General features: G+C 42.2%; 1 protein-coding gene across 3 annotated transcripts in view; it reads right to left on the reverse strand.

Annotated features, from left to right (window-relative positions):
* Window positions 1–1225: 1225 nt before the first annotated feature.
* Window positions 1226–12357, reverse strand: part of ankfn1 (ankyrin repeat and fibronectin type III domain containing 1) — a 107445-nt gene continuing 96313 nt past the window's right edge. For all 3 annotated transcript variants that reach the window (XM_058989749.1, XM_058989751.1, XM_058989750.1), the window contains 5 exons: window positions 11216–11366; window positions 9737–9905; window positions 8546–8712; window positions 5273–5486; window positions 1226–4682 (listed from right to left, as the gene is read on the reverse strand). In XM_058989749.1, coding sequence (XP_058845732.1) covers window positions 3898–4682; window positions 5273–5486; window positions 8546–8712; window positions 9737–9905; window positions 11216–11366 — 1486 coding nt within the window. In that variant the 3' untranslated portion in view covers window positions 1226–3897. The remainder of the gene's footprint in view (window positions 4683–5272; window positions 5487–8545; window positions 8713–9736; window positions 9906–11215; window positions 11367–12357) is intronic.

The raw sequence follows: 12357 nt of genomic DNA on the forward strand, positions 1-12357 counted from the left end.
CTCTACTCAGAAACATTCAGCAATGTCAGGTTGTTCTGATGATAAATATCTTTCTTAGTGTAACGGGCAGTGTTGTGTGATGCTCTGCCCTTACGGATTCTGTCCTGTTGGTGAGATGAGAGGAGGTTAAAAGCTCTAAAGCCACGAATGCAGACAAGCCCGGCTCTTCTACACTCTTAAGACACTCGCTTGTGGTGCGTGGGGTCGCCGGATCGCGCTCAGCCTCTGCCCTGTTACATTAGCGAATGGATCAGATTCCTACACACTCCTAAGTCATTAGCTTCTAGCTCTGAAACAATCATTTTTCTACTTTTTTTCTACTTTGAAAAAGAATGTAAATTTTTTTTTTTACAGGGTAAAAACCTGATTTAGTAGAATTCCATTCCAGCTTTTTTTCTAAGGGGAATAAAAAGCTATTGTTTCAAAACTTGTAATAAACTCAACCTACATCTGAGTCACATTATACCGGTTTTGGAAACGGAACAGTATATTCTTAAATCTTGTCCTGATGTGCTTTAGAAGCATTCAGGAAAAGTTGACTGATATTTACCAATTATGAAGCAAAAGCCTCCTCACTTCTTTCTCCATGTGTGAGTGGGTAGAGAATACCTTCCTCACATCCATGACCATTCAATTCAAAATGATCAGCGGGTGACTGCCCCCTTGTGTTCAAAGTCCTAATCTGAGGGATCATGAAGCCATTTTTTCAGGAAAAGTGGTTTTGCTGTATCAAACCCCAAGTCTCCCCTGGTGTGCCTTGCAGTGGCCTGAAACCTAGTATCCTGAAACCAAGTTCCAAGCCACAAAGTGGCTTTGTATTCCCTCAGCTTTACAGGCCTATGACACTGAAAACAGGTCATCAGATGACACCTGGGCCTTCAGGAATAAATCTGAATATTCCAGAATGCTCTGAAAACTCTGGACTGAACTGAACACAGAATGTTTGTGAGGGCCACACCGGACGTTGTCGGGCTGAAGTTCGACACTGCCTTTGCAAGTGCTGAGGAACAGAAAGCGAGAGAGAGAGCGAGAGAGAGAGCGAGAGCGAGAGAGAGAGAGAGAGCGAGAGAGAGAGAGAGAGCGAGAGCGAGAGAGAGAGATTTTTTTTGCATTTAATAATAAATGTACATTTTATGGAGTAACTTAAAGTTTCCTGAGATTCAAAAATTTAACTGCAAACAGTTTGAGATAGTATAAAAAAAATCAAAAAAAAAAAAAAAAAAAAAAAAAAAAGAGTAATTTTCCTTGTACTGGGAAAACAATGATGTTATTGTAATGAAATACAAAAAGCTATTATAAAGACATTCTAAAAAGAGGCTGTATAAACCCCTTCATGTAGAATCACACTTGTATAACTTCTATACAGTGTGTCTTCAGTGTGAGTGCAAAGGCATGGGTCATGTTATGTGTGTGTGTGTGCATGCGTGCATGCGTGCGTGTGTGTGGCATGCATGGTATCAACATTAACAGTTCTCACAATCCCCTGGTGGGCGAGTAACAGGGTAGGAATGCATGCCTTATATGAGATCCACACCATGTGTTACAAAGGAACACGGAATTAATGCAGGTAATTAAACCCACATAAAGTAACAGGGCTGAATTCAAAATGAATGACTTTAGAACTCACAGGAAGTGCAGAAGATATTCAGGTGCCATTTCTGTGGGATTCAGATGGAATTCATTGTGAATTTGTGGTCATTATTTTATAGTGTTACTGTATGACAATATGCTTATTCATGGCTATCAAACTGATGTTTCTGAAGCACATAAAATTGTGCTAGTATTTGTTATTTGTTCAACATACACCAGACTATATTACTAACAACACATAATAACATTTAGACGATTGCAACTAGCAAACAAACACTATTTACAAACTTTAATAATGCCCTTTGCACTAATATATATATATATATATATAGATATATATATATACATATATATACACACACACACAAAGTTTTAATGAAACCCTTGTTTTTTCTGAAAATACTCTTTTTACTCTGGTCTGCAAACATATTAAACACAATTCCAAACGAGCCCATCTGGGTGATAAACTGTCTTAAATACTTCACACATAAAACACTAAAAAATCCTGTAAAGGCGCTCCTCGTGGAGTGTAGGATGCGCCCTATAGCCTGGACGTCGCCGGTTCGAGACCAGGCTATTCTATTGCCGACCGTGGACGGGAGCTCCCAGGGGGTGGTGCACAATTGGCTGAGCGCCGCCCAGGGGGGGGGAGGGCTTAGGTCGGCCAGGGTGTCCTCGGCTCACCGCACACCAGCGACCCCTGTGGTCTGGCCGGGCGCCTGCGGGCTTGCCTGTAAGCTGCCCAGAGCTGCGTTGTCCTCCGACGCTGTAGCTCTTGGGTGGCTGCATGGCGAGTCTGCAGTGTGTAAAAAAGCGGTTGGCTGACGGCACACGCTTCAGAGGACAGCGTGTGTTCATCTTCGCCACTCCCGAGTCAGCGCAGGGGTGGGAGCGGTGAGCTGAGCCTAAAACATAATTGGATATGATACATTGGGAGAAAAATGGGGTAAAATTAATGGCGACTACTAAATAAAAAAAAAAAAAAAAACACACATTTCCTCTGGAGGCAGTCACTATCATTTTGTTTTACACTTAAAACGATACATCATAATGCTTTTTTTTATGACAAAAAAATTCTTCTTTTCTGTAGTCCTAATATGAAGTTTCAGAATCTAACATATTGGAATTCAGTGGTACCATTATGGAACGGAATTGGAACCGCAGTGGAATGTTGAATACCTGAACAGAACATTAAGGGGGTCTTCCCTTCTATTGTACGTCAGTGATCTAAACAGGAGGCATATTTAAATACCGCTACCTTTTAAATCACAGGGTATTTTTTGACAGACAGAATGAAATTAAAGTGCAATGCAGACCCTGATTAGCAGTAATCTTGGACTACTTCTTGTTAATTTAGGTAAGGTAGTCTAGGATTAGTGCCAGTGGTGTAGTCTAGCCGGAATATAGGCAAGCTAAGTCACATTACTCACATCTCCCGTACAGCTGTCTGATTCAGTCAATAGTTCTCTTGATGCAATGAAAAGAACATTAGGAACTTCTACTACAAACTACTTCTGTAAGGTTAAAAATGCTGATGAAGACGACAGTGAATCGACTAGGACTGTGGACACAAACACAAACGAAGCCACTGACCCACAGACACGTAAAGTACAGCATTCTGACAAGATGGAGAAAGACACTTTGTGGAAATACTTGCAGACATTGGATAAATGCATGATCTATTAGATGTGTTTCCAGAAGTTCAGAGCACAAATAACACGTGAATTTGTACAATAATTCTTGTTTAAGAAGATCAATATTTTGGTGCCGTCCAGCTGGCTGGATATGCAGCATTCCACTGTATTCCTGTATTTAAACATATGGCTGAACAGTGCCAATTCACAAGCATGGTAACTTTTCATTTCTTTTTTTAATTTAACTTATTTTTAAACTATATTTTTAAAGCCATGAATTGAATTTTAAAACGTACTACGTTACTTGCCCGTTGTGCCTCGGGTGCACGCAGTTGTTCAAGTTAAAATCGTACAAGCAGTGCTTATCTCAGCGTTGCATTGATTATTAGAACAGTCAAGAGCCATGGGTGTATTTTTCTTACTTTAAAGAGTTGTCCAGCAACTTTAGTGAAGTTCTTTTATTACAATTTCATTCAAGGATGCAGCATCCCAGTAAGCCTTGTGCACGATACATAAAATAACACACACAAAAAAAAATAACAGCTTTGCATGCTCAGTTATAGAACACGTACAAAAATACAAACAGATTCCAACAACGTTCATATCATATACAAATGGCATTAAAAAAAAAAAAAAAAAGAACATCTTTGATCAAGTAAAAGCGTTTATACTCCTAGAGTGTACTGCTGAATATTTCCGATACTTGAGAATTGGTTTGGTCATCGGAGTCAATGTCTTGTCTCGTGCCTCCAGCTATGGCACTCGCGTCTCCCACCGCGGGGGGAGACTCTCCTACGTTCAGAGTCCACGCTTTCAAGCCCTCGTTGGACGACGGCATTTTGCAAGGCTCCACGAATATCCTGCGGACGTTCGGTTTGGACTCCTTCCCTTCTTCCGGGAGGCTGGAGGCGTGAGGTAAGAAAGAGCTACGCGGTAGCTCTGCTACGGTCTTCATGTCTCCTCCGCAGGCAGACTCCAGCGGTAAGGACGGGCACTCCCGCTGCTGTGTGTACAGCCCCTCCGACAGCGAGGTGGCCTGGCTCTCGCTGTGCACGCGCAGCCAGCGGTGGTGGCAGCTGAAGTAGCTGTGGTGATGGTGTTTGGACAGAAGCTTCCTCTTGCTAGGGGGGTTGTTCCCCGGCTGGTTGCCGGAAGCGGCCTTGTCTGTGCCCCTTAGAGTCAAGCCGCCCATGGTCTTCGTGCAGGAGTCTGTGTCTGCGTCGAAGGGCCCCCTGTTGCACTGCTCCCTGGGGCTGAGGGGCGACTTCAGGTCGTGCACCTGCAGCACGTCTGGTGCACTCCCGCTCAGCCCTGAAAGCACCTGCTGGGAGATGTCCTGGGATGAGGAGTAGACGAGGTCCAGCTCTCGCGGGCTCAGGGCGTCGCTCGAGTCGTAGTCGCTGTCTGTGGGGAGAAACACTTCCGAGCAGCCCTCTTCATCGGAGCAAGGCTGGTAGTCTGGAACGACAAATACCATTTCAAACACACACGCGCGCACACACACACACACAAACACACACATACACACTGAGCTTTCCCTCACAGCTCTGAGCCCTGCTATGACAAGCAGAGACTGACAAATACAATGATTAATTATGTGGTGTGTTTGTAATTTGTAAAATCTCTGTACACTTGCGTTACTTTCTTATAATATTCTACTCCGTGTAAGTGTAAACGTACACGGTGGCAATCGCTAAACTCTTTTTGCGTCATTCCAGCACATGCAATATAATAATATGCAGCCATATAATGCACTGGTAGCTGTTTCCCAAACTTTAAGGATTGTTTTGCTATGGAAGTCCATTTTGGTTTCTTAAATCAAGTCTGTAGCTCATGGAAACCCTTTGCAACCGTTCCAGAGAAGGTTTATTAGTTAGTTATTCTCATTGTTCATCAAAGCACTGCTTAACCTAAAAGACCAGTTTGAAAAAAAAAATAAAAATCCCTAAAGCCAGGCCCAAACCTCCAGTGAACAGGACCATGTGTGTTGCAAAGCGCATGGCTCTGCAATGGGATGCTGTGTCACCATCACACGCAGCATCACTCACCGCTCACAGCCTTCCTGCGATGCATCTCTGGCGAGGGGGAGGGCGTGGGCAGGTAGTCCATGTGCGAGGACGTGGAGTCGTTCTTCTCGGGCACATGCTCCACCGTGGAGTCCACAAGCCACGGCACAGGCAGGCCACCCACAGGCTGCTTGTAGCGGGCATACTGCAGCACGTCCATGATCCACCTCATCTCACGCCACATCTCATCCATTTGCTGTTCAATTTAAAAAAGAACAAGCGAGCAAGTTAATTACAGCTGCATGAAACGATTATTCAGACCGAGCTCTCCACAGCAATCAGGGGGTTAAGAAACAGCTGCTCGCTGCTTTCCTTAGACTGTGGAGAACAGCAATCCATACAAACCCAAGCAGCTCTTCACTTGGAATGGCAAATTAGCCAGATCAACACCAACGACCCTCACCTGTGGAGAGCTTGATCCGAATATAATCAGTTTGTGCAGTTCTATGATTAATAGTTACAGTTTGACAGAACATTTCATTGTAAATGGATGTTTTTTTTTTTAATCCCACATTGTCTATTCAATACCACCAAAACAATTAAAAAGAAGAATCAACAAAGGAAAATAGTGTTTGCCATTATTCAGGAACCCAATAATCTATATATGCCGTGTGTATTGATGATTCTTTCACTTCAAATATTTTGAGAGGCAACCTTTTAGGGTACGTGCATTCTAAACATACATTGCCACTGAAAATATACAATTTCTATGAAATGTAAATCTACATAACTCCATGGGTTCAATATGTTTAAACCCCCCCTTTCAGTTTCACAAAGCAGCCACTGTATTTCTGTAAGGTTGTGTTACAGGCAAAACAAAACAAGCCCCTGATATAGCATAAAACTGAAGTGACCGACTGACCGCTGTGCGACTCGCTCCCTGCCCAGCGACAAGGAGAACGGCTGTGAACTGGGCCACTGTGGGCCCATTGTCCACTTTTCATAATATCACAGTTCAGAGATGACGGCCTACACTACACCAATCATAGCCATAAATAAAAACCAGAAGGGGCATTGGCTCAGGCATCTACGTCTAAACTATGGCAAACAGGCAGGAATCGTAATCAATTCATTTTTATTAATTCCTCTATGGACTGCAGCAATTAAAAGAATAGCTGTCGTAAGAGCACATCCTAGCTCTTGGCTCGGCTGTGCTGCGTGTCTGGCAGTGATACAACCTCTAATGCATTTATATTAGAGTTTGGTCAAAGGCACATCTGAACACTTCTTAAGCAGTCAGAGTGATGGTTCAACTGTACAAGTTAAAATGATCCTGAAATTTATTAAAAAAGTGTCATCTTCAAATGCCATCTTCTGAGATTCCCTGCTTAATGAATTTGTGATTCTATAGCGGAGGGAACACAAAGCCACTTTTTCAGATACAGTGGCTTGAAACCTGGTTCCAGGAGTCTGCACTCAGAACACTAGTGGCAACGCTAAAGGTTCTAGAACACTCAGCAGAATAATACATTGTCAGAAACTAATATTAGTATACTAGTATATATATATATATACATAAAATACTAAAGACAACATTCACACAATACATGTTGATGTATTACATACTTTTGTGATAAGACAGCCAGTCAGAAAATTATGAGCCAGACTGTCATGTTGGACCGACAGACCCGTTTTGTTGGAGCTGCATTTTTAACCACACTGTGGGTTCACTTGGTGCCACTCTGAAGTGTCTGAATAAAATTCTCCATCACAGATACCCTGGAAAGATTTTTAGTGGCAGCTTTACGGGTGGTATAGATCCAAGCTGTGAAAGATGGAAGCAATCTGAGGTAAAAAAAAAAACCAAACCCTGGCCTGCTTCTGTCAAATAATCTGCTTTTGACAGAAGTGCCCTCAGTTCCACACAGTTTACCCAACACATTCACTTTCTATACCCTCTGCTAATTGATTCCATATTTCATAACTGTGCTGCATACGCATGCTTTTTTTCCTGCTGGTCCTCTACAGCCCTTAACATGTGGTGTGTGTAGCGAGTTTCAGGCTCCTTAGATCTGGGATCACACAAATGCACTTGTGGTTTTGTGGTTAATCTTAAAGGTTACTGTGGTAGGTTAAGATGTTTTTTTTTCCACAAGCCAAATTACAGCTGCTTTTGGTTTGAAGTAGAAACCTGATAGCAGTAACATTTTATCACACTATTTCTCAGTATATCTTGTCTGCTGTTAAAAAGGATAAGATTTATTTTTGGTGTGTTCACAGGGAGTGGATTTTACTGTCGGGAGCCAAACTGTGGTTTAGAAATACGATATGCAAGGCATGTATATTATGGATTTCTATAAGCATGAAAATCTATACAAGTTCTATAAATACTCAATGTGTACTATTGAGGTCAGACACTGAGCTACATTCACAAACACTTTAACTGAGCTAATGAACTGGTGGAGCCCCCTCAACTCTAAGGGCATTCTAAACACCTTGTGATACAAGAAGCCTCTGTCTGAAACACCCTGATCAGAGTCTTCAAAAACAGTGTGTACCTGCATGCAATCACAGCATTCAAAATACAGTGTGCACCTGCATGCAATCACAGCATTCAAATACAGTGCGTACCTGCATGCAATCACAGCATTCAAAATACAGTGTGCACCTGCATGCAATCACAGCATTCAAATACAGTGTGTACCTGCATGCAATCACAGCATTCACATACAGTGTGTACCTGCATGCAATCACAGCCTTCAAATACAGTGTGTACCTGCATGCAATCACAGCATTCAAATACAGTGTGTACCTGCATGCAATCACAGCATTCACATACAGTGTGTACCTGCATGCAATCACAGCTTTCAAATAGTGTGTACCTGCATGCAATCACAGCATTCAAATACAGTGTGTACCTGCATGCAATCACAGCATTCAAATACAGTGTGTACCTGCATACAATCACAGCATTCAAAATACAGTGTGCACCTGCATGCAATCACAGCATTCAAATACAGTGTGTACCTGCATGCAATCACAGCTTTCAAATACAGTGTGTACCTGCATGCAATCACAGCTTTCAAATACAGTGTGTACCTGCATGCAATCACAGCTTTCAAATACAGTGTGTACCTGCATGCAATCACAGCATTCAAATACAGTGTGTACCTGCATGCAATCACAGCATTCAAATACAGTGTGTACCTGCATGCAATCACAGCATTCAAATACAGTGTGTACCTGCATGCAATCACAGCATTCAAATACAGTGTGTACCTGCATGCAATCACAGCATTCAAATACAGTGCGTACCTGCATGTTGTCTAGAACTTGCTGATGCCTCTGCTTAGCCGACACAACTTCCGTGTCGGAGATGGCCTCTCGCAGGGACTGCTGGGTAATGAGCGAGTCGAGGTCCAGCACAGCAGACAGGCGGCAGTACAGGCTGATGAATTTCTCCTTGTAAGTGCAAAAATGAACTGCGAGAAAAAACAAGACGCAAGTCATGCTGTCAACGCTTTCGCAAACGTGCAAAACACATATACACATATATACAAAGAAGTTACTAAGTACACTAAGTGGCCATGACAACTTGATAACTGTTCTGAAGGAGACCCAAAGAGTTCTTAATTTGTTTAACATTTTCCCAGACTTGGAACTCATAAAACAAATCACTGGCCTCTGGATTGTAATGAAGTTGCCACCGATAGCAGCTCCTGCATCAGTATACAGCTATGTTATTTTTGATAATTTTACTGAAATAACATGAAGCAAGAGAAAGTGCCTTGCTCTGAAGCACGGAGAACCCTGCTCGCTGCACCAGAGTCTTGAGGGGTGCCACAGGGGTTCAGGGTCTGCACAGAAATGTTTGTAGCCTGAGCTGTACCCTGGAGGCCTGTCAGAGACCACCAAGCTCAATGCACTGCGGATGAATGCTGGACTCAGAATGGGGGGCAATCTTGGCTCCAGTGCAAACCCTTTGACAAGCACCCCAAACGTTTCATTAGGTCACATATATGTGTGGGCTTGATACTATTAATACTATTCACTGTGTATTGAGCTGAAACCACCCCCCTAACTTGAAAAGAGCTTAATAGACAGCTTTTGTATCTAAAAACGGTTCGTTTTTTTACAGACCCCTGGTGTTTATCTTCATCTTATTAATTAAGGCTTACGCTAGAATCAACAGTTTGTGAAAGCGTGGCAAAAGAATGTTAATTGAATGCTAAAAAAGAAATCATAGACTATTAACACACGTGCCCTTGGAAGGACCATATAAATGAGCTCCTGCATGATTGGAATTTTAAGTGTACCATCAATAATTTGGAACTGCCACAGCAGTCATGTTTTTTTCTACAACGCTGTACTGAGCTTCACACACAGCCCCGTTCCACATGCCATGCTTGTGATTCATTGGTCTTCCACTGGGACGAGGGGGGAACACATAGGACTCTGTGGATTTTTATAAGCTAATATTTCTATGTGAAACAGAAGCCAGTATACCTAGTTCAAACATTTGAAGAGGGAGGTTAAGAAAGCCTGAGAGTGGGGTGTAAGGGTTACTCTGTCCCGGGGCAGTGCAGACGTCGTCTGAGGCAGGCAGCAGCAGAAGAAAGGAGACATTGTGACCCAGCTCCAGCACCTCCTGTGTGTACAGACGCAAGTGCCTGGCCTGTGCAGGGACACATGCACAGAAACACAGAGAGAGGGGAGGGTTACAGCTCAGCATTCAACCAACAGAGACATGAACCATTTCAAAAACAATGGGAACACATTCACACAAGACATTCCAATGGAATTATTACTGTGGTGCTCCTCTGGAATCCATTGTGAACACACACATGTCTTAGGCATGTTGCATTTTTCTACTCTGATGCATTATGAGCAGCAACAATTTACTCAAAGCCTCCACTAGTGTTTTCTACTATTATAACAACCTTGACTTGCATAAAGAAGGAAAAAGACTGAGTGAAATAGCTCGCATCACTTGATTTTCAAGGTGTGGTATCCGAAGCATAATCAACAGGCACAGAGAAACATCATCTGTAATTGACAAACCCAGGACTGGAAGACCCTAAAAGCTATCTAACAAGGATGTGTGTAATTCTTGAAGATAATATCCTTAAGGGATAGAAAGAAGACAAGCGTTGAATTGGCAACAGAACTGGCAGAAGGCACGGGTGTCGTTGTCCATCAAATCAACAGTACGAAGGTCACTCTTGAAATAAGGACTTAAAGGATGTGTTGCAGTAAGAATACCTCTGTTAAGAAAGGGGAACAAGACTAAAAGACTAAAATATGCACAAGAACACAAACTGGACTATGGAACAATGGTCAGATGTGCTTTGGACTGATGATGGAATTGAGTGATGTGAGCTATTTCACTCAGTGTTTTTCCTTCTTTATGCAAGTCAAGGTTGTTTTAATAGTAGAAAAACACTAGTGGAGGCTTTGAGCAAATTGTTGATGGTCATAATGCAGCAGAGTAGAAAAATGCCACATGTCTAAGACTTTTGCACAGCAGTGTGTATATATATGTATATATGGAAGGCCATTCCACTCTAATAGGTAAAATGATATCATTAAATAACAGGTACTGCTACTACAGTCTGGGTAGAGGTTTAATTGGTTCAATTACTCAGTTTAGACGAGAAGCTTTGGCCACCCCTGATGTGAACGCTGGCGGATCTAAATACCACCATTGCTGAAATTATTCAAAGGAGGGGACTTCAAAGAGATTCAATATTCTCCTCAACGTAAAACGTACGCTTTTCTTAAATTACTTCTAAAAAATACAGCACCATGTTATGTGCAGCCAAAACCACATAATAGTTGGAAATATGTTCGAGCCTGGCCAAAAAGCTTATTTTATTTTATCATAGCTTAAAAATACTTTTGACATGAAATATATATATATATGTGTGTAGTCTAGAACTGTAAAAAAAGACAAGAAAAGAAAGCGTCTCTCCCTGTCAGAGGTACCTGGTGCAGAGGTAGATTGATTTGTTTAAGCAGTGCTTTCACAGCCATCTGGAGCTCATAGAAGAACAATTGAGTGTGGCAGGCAGGCATCTGATCAGTACTTTCCACATAAGCAGGGCCAGACAGCTTCTGGAGCCATTCCCACTCATCTCTAGGCACACAAGGAGATACTTGGCATGAGTAAACACAGCACATTTCTTTAGATTTCACTTATTCTAGTGCTGGGACAGGCCTTCGAATATCCCAACAGACAGATCTATAAAGAAAGAGCGACCGTTTTTGGATTCATTCCTTTACCACAATTCATAAATAATATCTTCATTTTTATATAGCGCCTTTCATAGTGGACCACCATCACAAAGCACTTTACAAAGGTAGGCTGTGAACTGTGCATTATATGCAGAGTCGTTTACAACAGGTCATTGATTAATGACCTGCTCAGGGTTGCACACAGTGAATCAGTCAGTGGCAGAGGTGGGATTTGAACCGGTGACCTTCTGGTTACAAGCCCTGGACTTTAACCACTGGACCACACTGCCTCCTACAAATGACTGCATCGAAAAAACATGTCATGCGATGGAAGTCAATGCATCACAGACGTCTGAAATAACGCACAGTCTGTACTGTACAGAAGAGCTTTTCTCTCCTTTAATTAGCAGGTAATGTGATGGGGTACCAGGGTTATGCTACTCTAATATGGTACAAATGATGCTTTTGTTTTCCAGTTAATTCAGAATTAAAGAGTATTTAAAAGATGGGTTTCAATTTTGAAAGATTACTCGAACATGGAAAACCGGTGTACATCCCAGCACTAATTTATACATATTTTTTTATTCATAGACTGACACAAGAGGTTACTGTTCTTAAAAAAAAAAAAATCATTTTAAAAAGTCCATGTCGCAGGGCTGCTGTGAGGGGTGCTGAAACGCACTGTAAAACTACTTCTGCAAACAAGTGTCGCAAACGAAACCAGGGCAAGGAAAACACATAGCAATCGCAATCAAGCACAGCCAGCTCATTTAGCCAAGTCACACTGGCTTAGTTCTCATAGCAGAACTCCCAAAATGGTTAACAAGCCATTGAAATGTGTCTTTAAGTATGAAATATTAGAAGCAGCTTACTACAGGGTAAGATACAAAGAC

Source organism: Acipenser ruthenus, chromosome 17 (assembly GCF_902713425.1).
Source record: "Acipenser ruthenus chromosome 17, fAciRut3.2 maternal haplotype, whole genome shotgun sequence".
Lineage (NCBI taxonomy): Eukaryota > Metazoa > Chordata > Actinopteri > Acipenseriformes > Acipenseridae > Acipenser > Acipenser ruthenus.